This window comes from Ochlerotatus camptorhynchus, unplaced genomic scaffold (genome assembly GCF_037179485.1).
Source record: "Ochlerotatus camptorhynchus isolate MF236.1 unplaced genomic scaffold, CSIRO-AGI_Acam_v1.1 ptg000306l, whole genome shotgun sequence".
Classification (NCBI taxonomy): Eukaryota; Metazoa; Arthropoda; class Insecta; order Diptera; family Culicidae; genus Ochlerotatus; species Ochlerotatus camptorhynchus.
The window spans coordinates 807,787-831,297 of NW_027040794.1; the positions used below are offsets into that span (position 1 = coordinate 807,787).

The following is a 23,511-nucleotide window of genomic DNA, read 5'->3' on the forward strand; positions in this document are numbered from 1 at the left end:
CTACTTCAGCCTCAGCGCCCATTTTGGGCCTATCAAGCAGAAAACATCAAATAAATCCATGATTTCGGCGTTAACAGGTACATTAAAACGGGGTATCTTTGATAATGCGGGTAACTTTGATAGTATAATATAAAGAATAAATTTACTCTCTGTATTTTTTCCAAATAAGAAGCATTGGTTCCATATTGTAGCTTAGGGTATTTCCGTTGATATGGTATATAGTTTTTATATAGTATGTGTTACATATTTTACAAAAACATTAAAAAAACCAATTTCGTGTTTTTCGTTTTTGAAAAAGCACTCAAACCATCACTTATGAAATGTATTTCCGATACAGCCATCACAAATTCAATGTTGTATTCTTATTGCTTATGAAGTTTTCTGATTATATACTCATTCAAACTTTCATTTTTTTTTAACTAGTTCGTTTATTTACTAGGCTCAGTCGTGTGTGACACTTTGCGGAGCCAAAATCAGTAATGTTTGATTTACATTTTAAATAGCAGTATTTCTAGGTTAGTATTGGGTACGAATTACTCATGGCGGGCTCGAGGTTAATTTTTTAACAATTTCAATTGGAAGGATCTAGGTAGGAAACTGGTTTCTGAAGCCTCCTTCAGATACTACTCTCGAACGGTTGACCAAATCCTGACTGGGCAGGGGCAAGTAGCACAGGAACAGGAGGATAATAAGACTGGGACACAATGGCGGGAAATTGTTTGGAAAGGAGGGAATAGTCACATCAAACTCTAACATCAGACAAACAAAGGAATTCGTAGATCGCTTGCATGTAGGGAAGATCACGTGTTCCCAATACATCTCTTACTTCACGGAAGGGTTGTCTACCTCGGGCCACTAGGGTATCCAATAGTCGTGCTCTGGAGGCGTCATTACCCGGGCAATACCAAACTGCGTGATCGATGTCATCATAACCGGTTCTGCACCTACATATATTGCTGTCAACGAGGTTTATTCTATAGAGATGTGCGTCTAGCGAGAAGTGGTTGGACATAAGTCTTGACATCACTCGAATGAATCCCCGACTTACATCCAGACAATTGAACCGCGCTCTCGAAGAAACATTTGGAATAATGGAATGTAACCACCGCCCAAGAGAATTATTTGTCCAATCGTTTTGCCAACTTAAAAGAGAACTCTGACGTACTAATGGGAAAAATTCATCATGTGAAATTCTTCTATCATAAATCTCGCCTTGTTGTGGCCCACCTTTGCGAGAGAGTCTGCCTTCTCATTGCCTGGGATTGAGCAATGTGAGGGGACCCATACAAAGGTAATCATATATGATCTTTCGACCAGCAAACTCATCTGCTCCCTTACCTTTGAAAGGAAATTTCATTGTTTCATCGACCGAATAGCCTCCATCGAGCTGAGACTATCCGAGAAGATGAAGTAATGGTCTATGGGCATATCGGAAATCATCCCCAATGCGAAGTTGATTGCTGCTAGCTCAGCAACATAAACGGAACAAGGTTCCTGAAGTTTCCGAAAGGCGGTTGAGTATTCATTGAAGACGCCGAAGCCAGTGGATCCATCAATGCGTGATCCATCAGTGAAAAATCTTCTATTGCAATTGACTTGTTGGTACTTTTCAGCAAAAATGCGGGGAATTGAGATAGGTCGAAGTTGATCTGGAACTCCTTGAATAGCCTGTTTCATGGAGAGATCATAGTCAATGGGGGAACTGTAGTTAGTAAAGCATACACGAGAGGGGTTATAGCAAGGAAGGCTAATATCCGATGACATATAATTAAGATAGATTCGCACGAATCTAGACTGGATGCTCAATTCGAGCATTTCTTCGAAGTTTTCAATCACAAGGTTGTTACTGACGCTACATTTAATCAATATTCTTAGTGAGAGCTCCCAGAAACGGTTCTGCAGGGGTTTTACGCCCGCTAGGACCTCTAGGCTCATATTGTGTGTTGAATGCATACAGCCAAGGGCAATACGTAAACAACGATATTGAATACGTTCCAATTTGATTAGGTGGCTTTTTCTTGCCGAGAGGAAACAAAAAGAGCCATACTCAAGAACTGAAAGAATAGTCGTTTTATATAGTTTAATGAGGTCTTCCGGGTGAGCACCCCACCATATTTAAAGAACTAAATTGTTTGAGTTTCACTCATTTTTTTCTACATTCATCGAGCATTATCAAAGTAACCCCAAATCAAAATACTGAAGATCGGTCACAAAACTAAAAAAATAGTGCAAATGCATTGATTTTCGTTAAACATATTACTAACCAATTAACTCTTGGATCCTCAGTACTTGTTTTAAAAATATAAAATTTGAAAAACAGTCATTGCTATAAAAATATTTAGAATATACTTTAAAAAAAAACTATCAATGTTACCCCGTTTTACAGTATTTGTTAATTTGTTTTTATGTTATTTATGCTCACACAACAACTTTTAAGACATTTTAAACATTTTCTGTGAAAAATACACAAAATAGCGAGCTTGCAAAAAGTTAAAAGTTGTCAGTTTCAAGTGTCCATGGTTTTTAACTTTCAAAAAGTTTGCATTTTTCATATCCTTTTTTTTTAACAAAATTTAAAAAATCGGGCAAGAACATTTTGAGATATTTGAGTTTTTAACAAATTTATGATTTTTACTGAAACAAAAAATGTTCTATTTATTTTTTCGAGGAAGACATTATTTTTCTCAACAACTTTGTCTCAGTCGTCATTTCGATCAGAAATGCCGTTTCTGTGCTACAATTTTTTGTAATCATTTGTGTCGAGGATGCCATTATGAAAATTTTAAAAGTTCCAAAATGGCCGAATTTTATCAAAAATGTGAATCATTGCCCATAACAAACAATTACGCAAAGTTTCATACAAACCCGAGAAGGTCTTTTGCCTGGAGCTGCTCTATACCTAAAAAATAATCTTTCATGATAATTGAATAAAATATAAAATAAATTTGACCAAGCAGTGACAATTTTTCTTCTAATTTAAACTCTAGGGAATCTGTAAAAAATAAAAAAGAGTAATGTTTCACTAGATTTTAAATAATTACAAATATTTTTTTTAATAAGCTAAGAAAAAAAGAACTTATTTAAAAACTCAAATTTGTATCTCCTAAGCAACATTTGTCGTCATAGAAAGTTTCGTTCTAACACCCTAAGCATTCATTTGAAGAGAGAGCCCCTAGGATTCAAGACAAAATGTTATTTTGGCAAACCTACTGTCTATGCATATGTCATATCTGGAGACTCGACAAAATATTTCAGGAGGATAAGATTTACAAAATGGTGTCTGATTAGTTCAAAGTTATCAAGCTTAGCGTCGTTAGTAGGCAAATAGAAAAAAAATATTTTCGAATAGGGCTAATGCTCCTAATGTTGAATAAGTGTCCCCAATATTGGGCCCATAAATTAATTTCGAATGAATGCATTTTTTTTGCCACTTTATATATCCATTTAGGTATATAGTCCAGATGACGCATTAATCTAAGAAAAATTGAAAAACATGAAATCTATCTTACCGATACCAATCTTTTATTTGATGTATCAACTTGTTTCTCTGCGCTTAAATATAAACGGGTAAGTCAGACAACCACCATATCTGAGAATGAATTGTTTGTTTTTTTTTAAATACAATCATGGAAGCATATTTTGTTGCTGGACATCGCGACTAACATTTGAAAATGGTCTAAAAGGTTGAAAATCCATAATTATCATTTTTTTAAATTCGCATTAACTTGAGAATGGCTGGACTTAGAAAATAAAAGTTTATGAAGGCAAATTTATCAAAAAAGATGCGTAGATCCAAATTAAACTATTATGCTACCAATAAGTATTTATTTTCATTAAATTGTAAAAATTAACAAAAAATAAAAAATATAGAATATTTTGAAGTAAGTTACCAGTTTACACACGTCATAAAATTTTAGGACATTACTTCAACTTTCTTTGCAAACAAAATATAAATAAAAACTTAAGGGAGTGTTTTGAGAAAATCAACGTTTTATATCTTTTACAATGAATTTACTAAGCTTTTTCTTTCAGTGTATTTTTTCAAAGAACTTATAATGACCTACAACTTTTCTGAAATGTCATTTTGGTCAGATCAATCATTTTCATGTTATGATTCTTTTGAAAATGTATGAACCATTTTTTGAATACGCCTCTTTCATAAGTTACTCTAGAGAAGAAAACCATATTTAGACGAAAAATGCAACCGTTGGTAGCATCGAACATATGACCAATGTTTCATGCAAATCGGAAGGGGTCGAGACAAAACTGACATTTTTTTTGCGTTTTGGGCTGGAAATGCTGTAATTTAACTCAATTTTGAGTCGGTATCATCGTCCGTGTAGTAAGAATGTTGGACGACAGTCGGGTGAAAAGGGTGAAAATGAATCTCGATATCGAAACGAATTGGAACGAGCGGAAGCGGTGTGCATCGGGCAATGTGGATCGATCATAGATCAGCTAGGTGGAATGGAGACGACTTCTGTGTACAGTAAAGGACACCCAGACCTTAGCCTGACTGGTAATGTAAGGTAAAGTAAGTACTAGTACAAATATACCAAGGGCCATAGGTGTTACACTTTTTAGAACACCGACCATTTGCGACAATTACGCCATACTTAAATTAACGTTCTGTATTTGATACTAAACTTAATCTTAATATAGATTTCAACATGTCTTGTACTAGGAGTTTGTCTCAACCGTGTTCAGCACACGTGAGTTTCCAAAACTCACTACCTATATTTAGCAATTTAAGTATCTCGCAAAACTCGATACTGCAGACGATTCACGCTTAGATGGTTCTCTATCTTTCGTTTGAACTAAACCTTGCACTTTCAGAAGTTCAGAAAGTCTGCTGTTGCAAAATCCATTGCTGTCGTTCTCAGCGCCACAGTCGTCGGTTTGCCGTCACAAATGACGGAACAGAAATTACACTTTTGGCTGCTTTCACATTTGTCACCACTTCATAAAAGTCTTTTTTTTTCTCTTCTTCTTCGTTTTCACATGGTCAGCGTCGTCTCAAGCCGTGACTGTCAAGTCGTTTTCCACAAACATTCACTCACACAAGAACGGACCGGCAATTTTCCGTACCCTGATGAAAATGGCATTTGTGAAATATCTTCTTCCTGTTCTTCTCCGAGTATTTTTTTTACTAAAAAAAAAGTTTACAACACCTCTGCAATTGGTAGAGGTTTTCTCCTTTTCGATATTATGCAATATTTGTTCAGCTGTCATGGATCTGCATGGCTGAGCTAATTCTCTCGCATCTCCAAGATCAAAGCTTTAGCCACCACGTTTCGCTACATTCACATGTTTTCCCGGCGAGTGTAATTTTATAACGCACATTTTCCGCATTCTCTTCGAATTGCAGCAGACTGATTCGTTGGCCTAAAATACATCCACATGCGCAGAGATAAAACCACCCATCAGAGAAAAGCAGCGGTTAGAATCTCAATTCCAGAATCCACACGATTTGCGTAAAAGCGTACACTTTCGGCTGCGTTTTCCACTGAAATTTTGCTCTAAACCGATATCTTATGGTGAAAATCGGCATTCTATTTATATAAACCTGTACACACACTTACACTCATCTTATAAACCCGCAGTACATTCCCGGGAGCACTATATTAATAAAAATAACTTTTCTCTTCTTGGCCTATGGTTGCGAAAAGAGATTTTTCTTATCAGGTTTTTCACACTTTTCCAACACTTTCCAGTGCGAAAAACACCTAACGGGTGATTGTTGAACAATGCACTATTGGTTAGCGGAGTGAAACCGGTGAATTTTCCAACAATTTCCTAAGAAATTTTATATAACCCCGTGGGACCGCAACCGAACGAGGTTCGCACGCCCAGACGTCTCGAAACTGACTGATCGCGATCGTCGTCAAGTTGCCGTCATCTTTGCTGCGTGGTCTGCGAGAAGGAAAATGTGACAAAGGTGGTTTCGTTCAGTTTTCCGTCAGCGGGCGATTTTCTTTTGGTTCTGTTGGGGAAAAGTACGTATACAACTAACGTTGTGAAGTGGTCGATCGATTTAAGGGATTCTACTGGAATTCGGTTATGCATACATGATCAACATCTGGAACGGTGCTGTCATAGAAGTAAAGTAACAATGGCTTTGTTCAATGCTTCTGGAACCGAATTAGTTTGTTAACGTTCAAAATAAATGGTGCTTTTGTGCCTGTTTAAGAAGCGTGTTTTAAATGTTTTTCTTTTAAATAATGTATCACTCAAATAGTTTGAGGGGGAAGCAAACCATACATGACAATGGACGAAAACAAAATAAATTATTTAGTTAATAAATTCTTAATAAATTAATAAATTAAGAATGACATTTTTCGAATTTTTAGAAAAAAAAGCGCAGAGTGAATAACGATTTTGAATAGGGCTGATGTTTTGTGCCCCTTCAATATTGTGAAATTATTGCATCAGCCTGAATAAGACCTTAATACTGTTTATGTTTTCACAATTTAGTCCAGAAACGCGCTGAAAATAGTGCCGAATTATCAATTATCAATGCAATAGGGTTAAAATTGTAATTCTTCCAATAATTGTGAATCTTGATGCCAATTATTTCAAAAAGAATACATTTCATAAATTGTAAATTAGCTTTGCATTTGTAATAGCTTCCCGAAATGCACTTGCTGTAACGTGCACATAATGAAAGCATGGGTTTCCATCCGAAACTTTTACAGTAAGAAATCATATATTTAGATTTTTTCATACTCCATTTATATCACTCTCGGCTGTATCACAACAAATAGTTTTAAGATGTAAAGTTTGTTTACATTTGCATAAATAACTTCTTTACTTATATTTACTTTTAATTTATTGAACCACATATATAAATAATAGAAAACTATGTTACCAATGCATTGTTAGAAAATAGGATTTGCAATTTTCCCGGGGATGAACGTCCCGAAAACGGAAATAATCATATGAAAATATGGGATGCAAGTGGCCCGCATGACTTATGAATCAGGTCAAAATAATTAGAATTTTATTTTAATCACACGCTCTTTCCAACGAGTTGCGTATGTTTCGTTTATGGAACACTTAATTTTACGTGGCATGTTTGTTAATGATTCATAATTTAGGTGAAAGTTGAATTACACCACGTTTAGTAACAGTAATTTCTGAGTGTGTACATTTAGCTATCAATCCGTTTGAAAAGTGTCCGGCCAACCGAATAGTCATAGGCCGAACGGCTGAATACTCATTAAGCCGATTGGTGATTAGGGCGAATGGCCACCAGACCGAATGGTATCCAGCTTACACAGACAGCAAAAAATAAATTTTAATATTACATCCAAGAGGATGCACTTCAATCATGTCGAAAATCTCATGTAATTTTTATGGCCACAAAAATAAACAAATGCAATGTCAGTTCATGCACTGTATTAATGATAATGTTGTCCTTTTTGGCAAGTAATATTACACCATATTTTTCACACGATTGAAGTGCATCGACTTTGATGTGATATCAACATTATTTTTTTGCTGTTCGGACTTAAAAAAATTTGGAATAGTTGAAATTTCTTAAAATTTTGATATTTTTTAGTCTCTGGAACTTCGATGAATTTTGTGAAAAATTCCAAAGGAATTTTTCATTTCCTTGGCAGTGGTAGCAGTAGTAAATTAGTGTACGTAAGAATAAGCACACAATTCCTTGAACGATTCCACTACCGTAAGCAACTAACAATAATCCGGTTGTTAAATAAAATCAAAATAAAGGAAAAAATCTATGAAAATCTTAAACATTATTCCAAAGCAATTCTGAGCAGATTTTTAAGGAAATCCCAAAAAGAGTTCAAAAGGAAAATAATTAAAACCAATTAGAGGAGGAGAACCGGAAACATGGAATTATTTAAAGGACCTCTGAATGGCAATTTAAAAAATCATTGGTAGCATTGCTAGAGAATTCAGTGTTTTGTATTTTAAACACGCATGCATTGTTTTGTGAGGGAAATTTCAAGGAATTATGAGGGGGAATTTCCAAGGGGAATTCTGAGGAGATTTAGCTGTAACTTTTTCGCAATATGTCAAATCTGGATCTGATGTAGGTTACCCTTAACCTTTGCGTGCCTAACGTCTGAATTGGCATAGATTTCAAAATTCAATTAGCTCTAAAAACATAATTGCTCAATCTTTTTCTTCACAAGAAATTGCATTTTGTCGGGAATCTATTGAAATTTTTGAATCCATCTGAAAATATTTGGATCAATACATGGTTCCGGAGTTATTCCGGTCGACATTCGGCTTTACTTTTCTGTAATAAGAATACACACGATGAACATCAAGTTTTTTCTCTCAAATGATGTAATTGGACCAATGGCAGCTATACCGATGGTCCATGATCACGTTGGGCATCCCGGAGATGTTCCGGTACCCCGGGGAAGTGGCCAATTCTCAACAAGAACCTAAACCCATCATGCGACACATCAAACTTCATGATTTTACAAATCTTGGCCGGTAATGGCCTTATTGAGAGTCCATGGTCACACTAGCCCCCCCGGGAATGTTTCGGTGCCCCCGAGGAAGTGGCCAATTCTCAACAAGAACTAAAACCCATCGTGCGACATATCAAATTTCATGATTTGACAAATATTGGCCAGTAATGGCCTTATTGATAGTCCATGGTCACACTAGCCCTCCCAGACATGTTCTGGTGCCCCCGGGGAAGTGGCCAATTCTCAACAATAACCAAAACCCATCATGCGACATATCAAACTTCATGATTTGACAAATTTTGGCTGGTAATGGCCTTATTGAGAGTCCATGGTCACATTAACCCTCCCGGGAATGTTCTGGTGCCCCCGGGGAAGTAGCCAATTCTCAACAAGAACCAAAACCCATCGTGCGACATATCAAACTTCACGATTTGACAAATCTTGGCCAGTAATGGCCTTACTGAGAGTCCATAGTCACACTAGTCCTCCCAGACATGTTTCGGTGCCCCCGGGGAAGTGGCCAATTCTCAACAAGAAACAAAACCCATCATGCGACATATCAAACTTCATGATTTGTCAAATTTTGGCCAGTAATGGTCTTATTGAGAGTCCATGGTCACATTAGCCCTCCCAGACATGTTTCGGTGCCCCCGGGGATGTGGCCAATTCTCAACAAGAACCAAAACACGTTATGCGACATATCAAACTTCACGATTTGACAAATCTTGGCCAGTAATGGTCTTATTGAGAGTCCATGTTCACACTAACCCTCCCAAGCATGTCCCGGTGCCCCCGGGGAAGTGGCCAATTCTCAACAAGAACCAAAACCGTGTGACATATCAGTTCAGTTGTGCGGCATAATCACGTCAGTAATAAAAAATTCACTGTTGATATAGAGAAAATTAACACGCCTAAATATGCGTTTGAAGTGATCATGGACCGCAGCATTATTGAAACTATTGTAAAATACGCGAATGCTGAAGGTGGCTATGACACTTCATTCAAGCCTGTAAATATAGATTCAATGCATGCGTCTATTGGAATCTTGATTGGTGCTGGGAAAAATCATGATTCCAAAATTAATACTCGGGAGCTATGGTTCTGGACCTCTGTGCAGTGGTTTACAGACTGTGCTTAGCGGAGGACTTAGTGCTCCAACAAACCTCTAATAATTATTCGGGGAGCAATTCTTAAACTGGATGTATGGAAATTTCCATTGAATTGTAAAAATTGGTCTAATTCTAGAGCTGATATTCACTGAAATTTTGTTTTTTTTTTCTCGTTCCAATTTCCAGGTTATGTAAAAATCCTACGCAAAAAAATAGTTTTACTTTGCATCTTAAAAATCAAAATCATAGTCTCTTTGTCTTCTTAGTGTGAGATCTAGGATTTTTCATAAACTCTGATCTCAATAAACTTACCAAGTCACAAGGCATAGGAGAAGTGAGCTAGGCAAAAGAATGCGCATTTGATTAGTATTGTCACATTAATGGCCCCTCACACAATTTCAACTACTGTTCAATTTCCAAACTGCTATAAAACTATCTATAGCTAATAAATGATCGCACTAAAGGGTTCATGTTGATATTAGTTTAGCATTTTCTCGTAGTCCTGAAATCGTAAATTTCACGTATGACTTTGATAGCGTAAAACTAATATTTTAGTTCGGAATTCAATACTTTTTAAATGTTACAGAACTATCATTGAAAACAATCTCAGCCCAGAATCTTCAAAATTTTCTTATGCATGAAGCACTTTCAAAACACCAGTACATGCTGAACATTTTATCAAATGTGGGATCTTAAAAAAGTTTAGCAAACTCAGAATTTTATTTTTAATTTTCTCAGCCTAAGGTCTTAAAAACTAATCGAAGTTCCAAAATTGTCCCCAGAATAAAAAAAAAACAAATAAATTATAATTCCAACCCTTTGATATAAATTTGCAATGGTTCAAGAAATTAAAACTTGAAACTTGAATACATGACCTAACATTTTAAACATACTGGCGTTGAGGATAAAATTGCTGCATTTATTTAAAATTTTAGGCGGACCAGTAATTCGGAAAATTGGAGAAAAATCTGAAATCCCCAGGCGAAATACCGGGAATACATCTGAATACATCTGGAAAAAAAATTTAACTCTCTCTCAAGAATATAAATAATATTCTTGACCTTGAAACTATTTAAGACACTTAACTAGATTTCCATGATGCAGTCACTTTAAAGGAACAATTGGACGAATTTTGCTGAAATTTCCATATGAATTTTGAGGTGTTATTTGAATAAATTCTATTATTAACACCAAAGTATTTCATTGAAGAATCCGAAGGGAGTTTTGTAAATAACTTTAAAAGAATTTTGAATGGTACTTCAAGTCAAATATAGGAAGAGCTCCTAGGATATTGTGAGAAGAGCTCTAGGTGAATTTTGAGGAGAGTTCAGAGATTTTCTGAAAAAAAAAACTGCGAAGAGAAATGATACATTTTGCTATCTTTGTAATTACTCCCCCCTTCGGCCTAATCACATTCGGCCAAATGGCGTTTAGCCTGTTGGTATCTAGCGTAAACCTTCATTTTCAAATTGTATTGTACCTCCCCTTTATTTCAAATCCTGGCTACGTCCTTGGATGTATTGCTAGATGATCATAAAAAGTATGCTTCAAGACGGTTTACATTTTGTTAATGGTCCTGAGCGGAAGAACTGTCAAATAATCGACTGAAATCAAGGTTTTTTTTCCTTGATTTATTTTCCGTGCTGAGCATCAATACTACCGAAGCCAGAGAGGCAGCTCCCACACCTGGACCCTACATATCGACCCATCAACTCATGATCCGGGAACCAACGGCTTTACTTACCGTGATCAGGGATGTTATGCCTCAGAACTTCCCAGTGGCGCTGGCTGGGATTCAACGCAGAACTGCTGGGGTGAGAGGCAATCACGCTTACCACTACACCACCGGCGCTGCTTGACTGAAATCAAGTTAAATCAGTTCGATGTATTCCAACATTTGACTGATATTTTATACAGGGCTATCTAAATCTAGTTTGCTAGCTGAGTCTCGGCAATTTTTTTTACTGAATTTCAGCTAAATAAATACTACTCGGCTGTTGGAATCTCAAAAAAAAAAAGTGTGTGTCTTGAAGCATACCACCATTAATGTTTAACACGGTCACTATGACGGTGAGATAACGCACACAATAATGTATGGCAAAAATACTTTTGAATACAAAAACCAATAAATGAAACGTAGCAAATTTAAAAACGCTCCTTAAAAAACACCCAAATGATCCATAAAACCTCAGTGAAAATCCCTTAAAATGTTCATCCATAAAAAATATCAATATGATCCATATTTTTAGTAAAATTTAGCAACACAATTGTAAAAATGTACCGCTAAATATCTAATGAATGAGCATTGAAATTGTACGAATTACCCATACACATATTGCAAATGATCCATAAAACCATGGACCCAAAGGTCCCTTTGGGTCCATGCATAAAACATTCAGCAATGAACCTTAAACTAATGAAAGTGATCCATAGAAAATCAAGTTTGCGCTCCTAAAAATATAGGCATGATCCAAAAATTAGATATATACTGTTCATGTATTGGACACTCACATTTTGATTTTGTTCCATGAGCCTTGAACAGATGTTCCATTACTTAAATTTACTGACATACCCGTGTTTTTTTGAGTTAGAAGTGCGAAGCGACGGGTAAGCGTCTAGAATTAGCTTCCATAAAAAGCTTCTATAATATAATCTTCTTAATCAGAGTGTCACGATGTCTCTGGTCAAATGTCACATCACCAAAAAATAGTTCCATCTCAAAATTCATAAAATCCGGTCAAACGTCAATTGATGGCATGCACATGAATATTTTTGTTAATTTTTCAACAAACAGTGCCAAAATAACACTTCGAACACTGAATATCGTCAAAATATAAAGGAATTATTGTTTGAACCGAAAAATTCATCGGTGATTTTTCCGCTGCTGAATTTCGTTGGGCAAAACTTATAGGCCAATAATCTCACGTATGAATTTTGAGATTTTAAATGTTAGGTTTTACATAAAAACGGGTGAGATAGGATGGAATTAGATTTTGAAATCTGTGTTTGGGAAAGCGCTTTTTGTAGGCAATCGGTGAAATTTTAATAGTGACCTATTTAAAATTGACAATTTTATGCAAAATAACCCTCCCTCCTCTCCTATAACGACAAACTGAAAAAAGCGTGGACTTTAACGATAATTTTTTCCTATAAATAATTGTTAAGCAAACTACAATGTTGTATAAAATAAAAGTTTAATTCCATTAATTGTTTACCCGATTACTGCCCAGAGAGCTTCGATTTTGATCCATCCGAAGTCCATCCTTGTTACATATTCTACACAAAAGATATTTTCTGCCCTGCCTCATTCATAAAAAAAACGCCGGGAAATCCTGTCAGGGGCGGGGCTTAAAAAGTATTTTTTTGCGCAGAATATGTAAAGAAGGAGGAATTTTGGATATTAATCCAATTACGTATGTAGAGGAACCAGATATGTTTTACAGTCAGTGAGTGGTAAATCACCCACAAAATAACATCAAAATAACGTGAGCGATTTTTTTTTTCAAATTCGAATCTCTCTGTAAAGTAATTTTATGTTAGGGTTGTCCTCCAAATTGGAAAACAAAGAGGTGCCTTAACCCCATATGATCGTTATACCCTACCTCCCCTACTTCGTTGACATATGAACCAACATTTTGTTCAATATTTAAAGTACCGTTTTCTGACAGGTAAAACAACTGCCTGTTGCCTTATCATAAAATGCAATCTTCACTTTCTTCTCTGCTTCAGAAACCTAATTTAAAACTAATGATGGAGCTACTGAAAATGTATTTTTTGGCAATTGTTTTATCCCACAACACCGGTGCAGTTGAAGAGGAAATTATGTCCAACCTAATTTACGAAGGGCATATGGTAGAAAATGCTTTTGTACTAATTCTAATCTTTCTTCGTGCGTGATTGGAAATGGAGACCATACAATGCTGCAATATTCCAGTATTGACCTCACATAGACAATATATAGTGTTTTAATTGTGCAAATCCTGAAATTTATAGCAAAAGCGTTTAAGCCTAGCATGTTATTTGCCCTGTGAATAATTGGATTGTAATGGTCTATGAAAGTTAGTCTAAGATAATCCCTAAATCCCTAACTCTTTCACATTTTCTACATTCTGATTTCCTAATGCAATTGAAATGGTTGATGGTGTTCTTTTTCTGCTAAATGATATTAAGTTGGATTTTATATATTGATCAATTGCATAAGTTTCATCCCAGGGGGACCGTACTAGTTGACTTTTGTAGAATGGTCCGTGTCACAAGCTCGCTATTCGTGATGGTGGATGCAAGCTACCTACCTAGTTTCCCTCTTGTGGCAGCGAACCAGAGAAAAAATAAATTCCCTCCATACAATATTATCGAACACAAATTAAAAATTCCCAAAACTACACGCATGATTCAAATAATGAGCTATCGAATACACAACATACCACCAATCGCTGAAGGAGCAAATTGCCATTATTTATAAAGAAAGAGAGAAGGATTAGTAATTTCCATTTAATTCCGCTACCTTATTTGCTTATCCTTAACAGATACGCGTATTTCGTCAACACTGTGCAGACTTTGTAGACGAAATATGCGTATCTGTCAAGGATAAGCAAATAAGGTAGTGGAATTAAATGGAAATTATTAATCCTTCCCTTTTTCTTTATACCAGCATTCCACTAAGACGCCCACATTCATCAGGATTTACCATTATTTAGCTTGATTCGACAAATTAAGAAGCGAAGAGTGATACCAACCGTAATAGTGGGAGGTCATGGCGCCGAAGCCATGCTTGTCAGCGGACGAAATGCTACCACGTGGCGGTTCGCTGTTGATATTTACAACGAATTCTATTTCGACATCGGGCTTTCAAGTGCGGCGGACGACGACGACGTGCACGCCACGGTAGGGCTTTTCCTTTTTATCGTCGTATTTATAGCCATCGTCGTCTTAACGGTTTAATGTTTTTGTTTTTGTCCTACTTCCCACGCCTTTCGATATCCACTCGACGATGCCGCCGATGTGTGTTGATATGCTCGGGGTTGGTTGCTTCTTGGCGAGTGTGTATTTGTGAAGGAACTTTTGCACCCACATCACCCACCGGCTTTCGGTTGGGTGGTAGAATTGACAGTTGAAAACAAAATGCAATGTCAACAGCGAATGCAAACATGTCTTGTGCTGGTCTGGGTGAACCGATTTGGAAAATATGTTGGTGTTGGAGCTAGCTCCGGTATATGCGGTTTTCGGTCGGAGGGTTTCCGATTTTCCGACGCAGAGCACAGTGCCGATGGATGGGTTGCATTTTTCAGTGTGGCGTTCGAGAAAGATGGGATAAGATGACTTTTGGCAAATTTTGAATTCATTTTCAATATATTTTCGTGGATTTATCATGCAGCATTGCTGGTTAAGTCATTGAACTAGCACTGTTCCTTAAATAATCCTCGAATTTTAATTGTCAAAAAGTATTTTTATCCCAGGGTGCATCTTAGCCCATTTTACACTACACATTTAGATTTCTTTTTCAAATCTCACCAATTTTGCCTGGTCGTGCAATTTTTACCTGGTTCCAACGCAAAGAGTTGGACATTTTTTCGACTTCTTTGGGCATATGTTATACTTGCCTCACAATATACGGAAACTATGGCTTATAAATATCTCAATCAACAACTGAGGACGTGCCCAAAGGATTTAGTCGGATGGCGACAAATTACAGTTAAAGGTTGAAGTTATGAGAAATTCTATCAGCCTTACGTGTGTTGAAATCAACCTAATAAAGCCTATATCCCATAAGCGTATCACATTTGTTCAGTACTCAACTCCATTGAATTTCAGAACTACTCACCTCTCCCACCAATCACCAATACAAAATCATCATCGGTTTGAACCTCTACCATGCAGTATCGTTTCCTGTTATAGTGGTGGTACATAACATATTCACCGACAGTAAATCCACATTGGCTGCAGCTTTCCAATGGAAAGCACGTCCGTACCACCCTGAACCGGTTATCGTTCGGTGCAGCACGAAGGAAAACGTCGCATTGGATCAGTTTTTCCGTAGCTCTCCCGTAGGTTAGATGGCTTGTTTTACTGTGGTTTTAGGTTGATGTTCTGAGGTGGAGCAAAGTTTGGTGTTTTAGCTTATTTTAAATGCTTAAATTTTTATAAGGTCACTACTCCCGACGGTCGTACTGTAGGCATTTCCTAAGCAACTCTTGGATATCGCCCATTATCCAGTTCAATAAGTTACAAGAAGAGTTATCGAAAGCTAACGCGTGGTGCTGTGTAACAACATAAAGAAGAGGAAAAAACAAGTGGCAAAGTGTGATGAAAAGCTATGAGAAATTAGTTCAATGTTGTGAGCCTTGAGAGGATTACATAAATTTAGTTTTCCCCTGTGGCAGTCAAAAACGGGGAGTGTGAAGGAAGAAAGTGTGAAAGTGGAAAGCTCTTCTCGAGTGTATATCCAGCAATGTAACCAAGTGTTTCAGCAAATTGATACCTCGACACAATAGGAGAAAAATCGTGTACAGTACAAGTGGCGAAAATTATTTTCTATTTATAACCCCCTCGGTTGATCCTTGATCCTGCGATTGTCAGTCTACAAGTGGAATCCATCAATCGAAGTGCACTCCAGTAACTAACGGATAATGGATATTGCAGCGTTTGCCTCGACGATGGCCACCAAGGCAAGGGATCGAGCCAGTCAACCGAATGACCTGACCAGTGGGGAAACGTCCGGTTCACTCAATGGAGCAACCGCTGCGGATGCCCGAGCAACCAAGCTGAAGTCATTCATGGGGAAAACTCCGAGTGCAATCAAATCCAAATTCCTGTCTGTGCTCGGTAACAGTACCGAGATTATCAACGGGATATCAAATAAGGTACGGGTGAGTTGGGGAGGCGTAAACTATTTGCGTTTGGAATGTTGACACGTAGGGTAAAAGACGGCTTCAGCAATACCTTATTCTATTATTGTAAAGGGGAAAACAACGTCCTTGCGAGCTCAATTTCGGTATGTGGATACATTGTCTTTTAGAGCATCTTTTGGCCAAATTGGAGTGCTCTAGGACTTTATTTACCCCCTGACGATAATAGGTTAAGGTATTGTCGAGGCCGACATTTCCCCTATGTGTTTTTTTTAATTTTAGTTAGCCCTGAAGCATCCTTTGACATGTCGAGATAATTTTCTGATTAAGGTGAGGAATGGATTGTGTATGTTGTAATGGAAATACATGTAGCCAATTACATACATTTACACCAATCAGGGATGTTTACAGTTTTCAATGAAAACTCTGTTATTTTTTAAATAGAAAATGCATGTTGCTTTTTATGAATTTTTTATTCACCCTATGTAAGTTAAGAGTTGTTGAAGATAGGTAAAGTAAACAAAATCAAACTGTTGAATTGTAAGAGAAATTAATAATTAAAAATAAAATATTTTAAGAAGATCTCGGCATGTTTGGTATGTTATTTCAATATATTTCTAAGCACGAATATGAATTAGGTATTGAAAATTAAGGGGTTATATCTAGTCTGAAGCACGAAAAAAGGCGATTCTTCGAGATTTTTTAAAGGCGTTTGTATGTATTGAAATGACTCTTGTTGCGTTTTTTCAATTCTACATTAAAGAATAAACTAACATTTTGTTTAATAATTTTGTTGTTGTTGCTAGTTGTAAGTGAAAGTGCGGCAAGATGGCCACCCTAACGAAACTCGAATAAAATTCCAATATTTTGTCTAGAAAATAATCCTTTCTATGATGTTACAGAAGCTTCAAGTGTTGACCAATATATTTACAATCTTGTTTAGATTCTATAATCGATTGAATAGAAAAGTCCAATTTTTCAGGCGCAATTTTCTACTTATGTGGTAATATGGTCAGTTCTATGGAACAAAAACAGCCCCAGTTTAATCGTAGACATAAAAAGCCTTTTTGTTGAACATTAGGCAACTATTGTAAAGTCCGGATTGGTAAAGTTATTTGTTTCAAGGTTCATTAAAATTCAATAATTTTCAACAAATTTTAATTAAAGTTAGAATTTGCTTCTATTTTTTTAAACTTGTATTATCAATTTGTCTTGACTGTGATTTACGTTAAACTACTTAATCAAATTGATTTGTTTGTATCCATTGAATTTTAGACTTTGTCACTATTATACATTGATGATGCACATCTTACTCTATTTAATATCAGATTTTTAAATCGCCATAATTTAATTTATAAAAAGCAAATTTGAATATGGCACCTCCATACAATATTGAACAAAGGTAACATTATGCTATTGTAACCAATGTTCGAATTAAACCTTATTTTCTATCATCAAAATGTTATAATTTTTACTACTTTTTTAAACACTCCCATAAATCTCCCACTATGTACGCAGCATGAGAATATACTAACGGAATGGTTTACACATGTCTACCAAATTAACTGTCAAAAGTTGTGATGCTCGTCTTGCCCCATATGGCCATTTTACCCCATTTTTCACAACCTAAAAAAAAACAATGCTTTCTTACCCCAGTGTGTCTGGGTTTAATCCCAGCCGAGGTCGTTTTGGATTTCTCGAAGGTGAACAAATCTTGGTCGTGGGAAGAAAGTTTTGGGGTGAAAAATTGCGTGGCACATTCGTGAACGAGTACACAGCAAAAAATAAATATTTATATTACATCCAAGAGGATGCACTTCAATCATGTCATGTTATTTTTATGGGCACAAAAATAAACGAATGCAGTAAAAGCAGCGTAATGTAAGTTCAATGCACTGTATTAATAACAATTTTGTCCTTTTTGGCAAGTAATATTACACCATATTTTTGACACGATTGAAGTACATCCAGTTTGATGTGGAGGCAATAAAAGTTCTGTTCCCATCCTAAGTAAGGACCAAATCCAAACAATGAACATCACTTAAAAGTAGAATTGTGTGAAGTCCAAACTGATATATCCCAGGATATATCCCAGGCCCCTTCATATAAAGGAGTTTTAGATAAGAGGTCCTGCCCGGAAATCCCGAGATTTTTGCAAAATTCCTGAGGTTTCTCGAAATTTTAGAATTTTTAAACCTTGAAAGCTGCTAACATAAGGTGGAATAACACAACAAAGTGATATTTTAATAACATTCTTCTTCGAAGTTTTGATGCCTATTTGATTCGTTAATGAAGTTGATGACGCCGAGATGCTACAGTAAAGTGAAGTATGCGCTGTTATTGCAAGTTTTCTTTTTATTTTTATATTTTTATATTCATCGCATTCGCATTAAGCAGGTTGCACAAACTTGTAGGTGGTAAGAGTCCATTGTTTTTGAGAGTATTGCCACCTCCATCCGTTACCGTGTTGACCGAGATTTGGGATTGATCTCGGCCTCTATCTATCTCCAACAATCGAAAACTATCCTATCCACGTTCTTACAACTGCTGGGGAAGGGAAGGATTGTTAGTTGGACATTTAATAAGAAGACATGCAAAGAACTCTATGACCTCTGATGGTGGACGATTTATCTTTTAGATAGTTAAGTATGATATCTTAACAAGATTTGCAAACAAAACGAGCTGGTTGCAGTTACAAATATAAATCCCCTCAACAATTTTCAGTTGCTTAACAGCGAAATAAATGTGAAAAAGCTTAGGGCGTTCACCTCTTTGCTCACCTTTTTGTCCACCTCAAATATTCACAAGCATTCTTATCGATCAAGAGTTCATGAATATGCAACAATGCATCATTTTACACTATCATAATTTTCCGCACTGTCAAGAATGCTCACGTGCCCACGACATTTAGCCAGAAAACTTACTGAACTGATATTCAAAGCATCTTTCAAATAAGCTTCAAAGTTACATTTGTTATAAAATGTTAAATTCAGCCCTCTATATCCGTAATATGCGCGTGAGGCTCAAACCTTTGAAAACTGTTCACAATAACTTTTTTTTCAATTAACTACTACTATTAAAGCAAATATAAAAAATCCATCATCACCTTCGTGACGAAAAACATAGCGTTTGTAGTGCTACAATAATTATTGAAAACTCGTTATTACAAAATAATCCGTTAGAGATAACTTCGTCAAAATACATAATATGTTTATTCAGAAAAAAAAACACTGAGTAATTGTTCAAAATAAAGTTTTAACGTGTGAAATGCAATGTCTCTTAAATGCTGTATGTGTTGCTGAACGTTTAATGTGACTCAATACCTTTCATAAGTGTCACAAGAGTTTGGAGGTTTGCTAGTGGAGAGGGTAAAGCCATAGGATACGTTCGGCAGTCCACATCGTGCTCTCTTGGCTATTTGCTTTTTTGCTGAAGGAAGTGTTTCTGCTATCTAAAGCTACAACAAATTTAAACAGTACTGCTTAGCGCATATTAGCTTATTGCGTGCTCTCAACTTAGTGTTCTAAATGCACTTCTACAGTTATTAATTGAGAGCTTTCGATGCCAATACCAATGCATGAATTTGTATATTGTGTGGCAAGCACAATGATACTCTATGCCCAGGGAAATTTCCAACCCGAAAGACTCCCTCGACCGGACCGGGAATCGAACCCGCCGCCTCCGGCTTGGTAATACCATGCCTTTACTGACTAGGCTATGAGGCCCCACAGGCAGCACATTTTCTACCTTATTTGAATCTTATTCCTCTTCGATCCTTGTTTGGACATAGAGTTGGATAATCATAGAGTTCGATAATCCTGCTTGAACATCGAGTTCGAAAATTCCTTTTCGATCCTTTGGATTTGTATACTAATCTGCTCGGTCGATTTGCAGAAACTTTGTTCTGCCGCCATGGCGCCTAAACGCAAAAGAAAGGAGTAATCTCTTGATCCTCCTTCTGATGAAATCCATTTGAGCAATCAATTTGATATGCTCACGGATAATGAGAATGATTCATCATTCAAGCAAAATTCAATAAGCTTTCCCGGCTTAATGCCAAGAAGGAAAGGTTCTCCCTATTGTGGTAGCCACTTCCATTTTCTATGCTCTTCATACGAAACTTCAACGTTAAATTCGAGGTTTCATTTCAAATTGGTTTTCGTTTCAGGAATACTGGAGGAAATTTCCAAAACCTCACCCTGTGCCTTAAGTGCCAGAGATGTAAGACTGGCAAAGCGATTCTACAATCTCGTGCTAAGCGCGAGGTAGAAAACGCTCTAAATTCCCGACCAGGCACTAACTTATCTGCTGTTAACAACGGTCAGCGAGGAACAAATTGTACATTCGTACCCGTAGGTACAAATAGCTCACAAGCTTAAAATTCTAGCTAACTATGTCGAGCAAGTAAATGGAGCTACCTATGCTGTTATTGTACCTGGTGGAAATCCAAAACAATATTCTAGCCAACCCAATTCTAACGGAAATTTGGATGATTTTGACTTAGGCAGCATTACTGCTCCTAAAATGGTTTTTTTTTACAGAAATCATTAATCATGATTACTTATATGTTGGAGAATAACTCCAGTTTGATGGTATTCAAACTGGAGTAAAACTTTCTAATAACATAATCAAGACTTTGAAATTCAGTAATGGATTTTAAATGGAAATTAAATATTTAGAGTTGTAATGCTCGATCTCTTAAAGATATAGAGCTATTTAACTTTTTGAGGGTTCATTGCGTGCATATTGCTGTTAAAACTGAAACGTTCCTTAAACCTGACCATAAGGTTATAAGAGCCGAAATCATCGTGTTGATGGTTTGGTGGCGTAGCCATCATTACTCATAGACGTCAAATTTTTTCTTCATTTGAAGCCAAAGTTCTTGAAAGCTTAGGAGTTTCTGTAGAAACAAAATTTGGAAAATTTTATAGCTGTCTATTTACCATTCCAAACTTACCAGTCACAGGTCTAAATTTTTCATTATTGTTTATTTTAATGCAAAACACCACTCATGGAATAACTCAAAGCAATTCCAAACGCAATATATTATTTGTTGATTGTTCTGCAGGTTATTGAACTATTCAATATCCAAGCAGCCCAACATGCTTTGCCTTAGCAAGAAATTTCTCAACTATTGATTTACGAATTCATGTCAAATTTGTAGCCAATGGGCTACTGACTTTTATTCTGCTCACCTTCCAGTAACTTTTGAAATATCCAAAGAAATAATTTCTAATCCCAAAAGCACTACTTGACCATAGACCTGAATGGGAGCAATATCGATCATTTATCGAATATAGCTTTGATGCTAATATTCAATTGTAAACCAAAGATGATATTTATAATGCTCTTGAACCTCTGAATACTTTTTTAGTTGAGTAAAAACTACTTCAGTACCAAAATGCGAGGTGAAATTCGATCCAATTTATGTTTTTATTTATTTTCATCAACCGATGTACAGTATGCAAAAAAGTTTATCCACCCTCCTACCAATTTACATTTTTTTTTGTTTTTCTGGTGAAAATCAGTTTAATTTTATGAGTGTTCCTCCATGATTTATCAATTATTGTTTATTTATCACATTGCCATTAAAAATACGGCGATTATACCTTTTCTTGAGATTTCATGAGATAAATTATGAAAAATGGTAAAAAATTACGCAAAAAAGTTTATCCACCCCCAAACGGATACTATGATTTAAGTGTGTTTTACAGAGTTTTAGTGTGTATTCTGCAACTTTATCGAATGTAAACATTGTGTCTATCTGTCATTTAGTGTTTTCGTGCTCAAAATTTTAGTTTTGTGATAAAAATTGGAAGTTATTTGTCTCAAAATGCCCAAAAAAGACCAAATTTCGATCAGTATCCGAAATTTGACTATTGAACATCACAAAACTGGCAAAAACTACCGTGATATTGCCGATATTGTCCAGCTTCATAAAGATACGGTCGCTAGAATTATGCAGATGTACAAAAAGCGTGGTTCTATCTCACCAGCTAAGCGATCGGGGCGTCCTTCAAAGACAACTGACCGAATTGACAGAGCTATCGTGAAGAAGGTGGAGCTGGACCGGGGGCTATCAGCTCCGAAAATTGCGAAACAGATTGAAAGCGAGTTTTCCATTCAACTGACATCACAATCCGTACGAAATCGTCTTCATAAGAAAAGTCTTAAGGGCAGAGTAGCTCTTAAGAAGCCATGGTTGTCCGCAATATATACTTATGTATGATTTGTCATCAAAAAGGTGTCACTATGTTCTAAAGGACAGATTTATTCACTTTTTCTGTACATCAAATGTTTCATCACTTTTTTAATCTAACAAAAGATTTCATCACTTTTTCATTCTAGCAAAAAGGTTTCACTCATTGTACAAACATACTAACGTTATCTCACTATGTCTTGCCACTGACTCTAACTAAACTCAACTGAATACTCCTAATTGAATAATATTTCCTTCAACCTGTCGATGGCTTGCGATCTGCTGCGTCAGGAGTCCAAGTCCAATCCAGGTTGTCATCGTCAGCGATGTTCCGTCCGGCGTGTGTCGTGTTGAGTCCGTTCTGCTGTTGCTCAACGAGTGTCGGGTTGCAGCTGGTTGTCGTTGGAATTCGGTAGATAATGCTGGGGTTGCATCTATGCCATGATCGGCTGATCATAGGTAGAGCATCGGTATGTCCATAACTATATATCAAAAAAAGATTGAAGAGGGCCCAGGACCACATTTCATGGAATTTTATGGTATCTGATTGTATGGTCTGATGGTATCAATGGTGACCCAAATAGCATTACTTTCGTCTCGTCTGACCAGATCACCTTATTCCAGTCATCACTGGTCCATGAAATGTGGTCCTGGGCCCACTTCAATCTTTTTTTTAAATTATTTTGCGGACAACCATGGCTTCTTAAGAGCTACTTTGCCCTTAAGACTTTTCTTATGAAGACGATTTCGTAGGGATTGTCAGTTCAGCTTCGAACCTGTTCTGATACGGTTGTGTATAAGTTTGTTTCTGTTTTGTGCGTGCGTTCGCTGATTTTGCCAGATTAGCGCTGGCACTCTGCCTCCCGGACGGTTATACGTGTGTGATTGTTGGTTTTCTCGCTTTCCGA

The 23,511-nt window shown here is 36.6% G+C and overlaps 4 protein-coding genes across 19 annotated transcripts in view; 3 read left to right on the forward strand and 1 right to left on the reverse strand.

Moving 5' to 3' along the window:
* LUBEL (Linear Ubiquitin E3 ligase) overlaps positions 1-5,861 on the reverse strand; it is a 48,692-nt gene extending 42,831 nt beyond the window's left edge. For all 13 annotated transcript variants that reach the window (XM_065229027.1, XM_065229028.1, XM_065229025.1 and 10 more), the window contains exon 1: positions 5,583-5,861. In XM_065229027.1, the coding sequence (XP_065085099.1) occupies positions 5,583-5,588 (6 nt within the window). In that variant the 5' untranslated portion in view covers positions 5,589-5,861. The remainder of the gene's footprint in view (positions 1-5,582) is intronic.
* Positions 1-23,511, forward strand: part of LOC135707248 (non-lysosomal glucosylceramidase) — a 352,494-nt gene that overhangs the window by 203,752 nt on the left and 125,231 nt on the right. The window lies entirely within an intron of this gene.
* Mtpalpha (monolysocardiolipin acyltransferase Mtpalpha) overlaps positions 1-23,511 on the forward strand; it is a 221,644-nt gene that overhangs the window by 80,768 nt on the left and 117,365 nt on the right. The window lies entirely within an intron of this gene.
* Positions 15,614-23,511, forward strand: part of LOC135707252 (uncharacterized protein KIAA0513) — a 40,552-nt gene continuing 32,654 nt past the window's right edge. For all 4 annotated transcript variants that reach the window (XM_065229043.1, XM_065229044.1, XM_065229045.1 and 1 more), the window contains exon 1: positions 15,614-16,419. In XM_065229043.1, the coding sequence (XP_065085115.1) occupies positions 16,186-16,419 (234 nt within the window). In that variant the 5' untranslated portion in view covers positions 15,614-16,185. The remainder of the gene's footprint in view (positions 16,420-23,511) is intronic.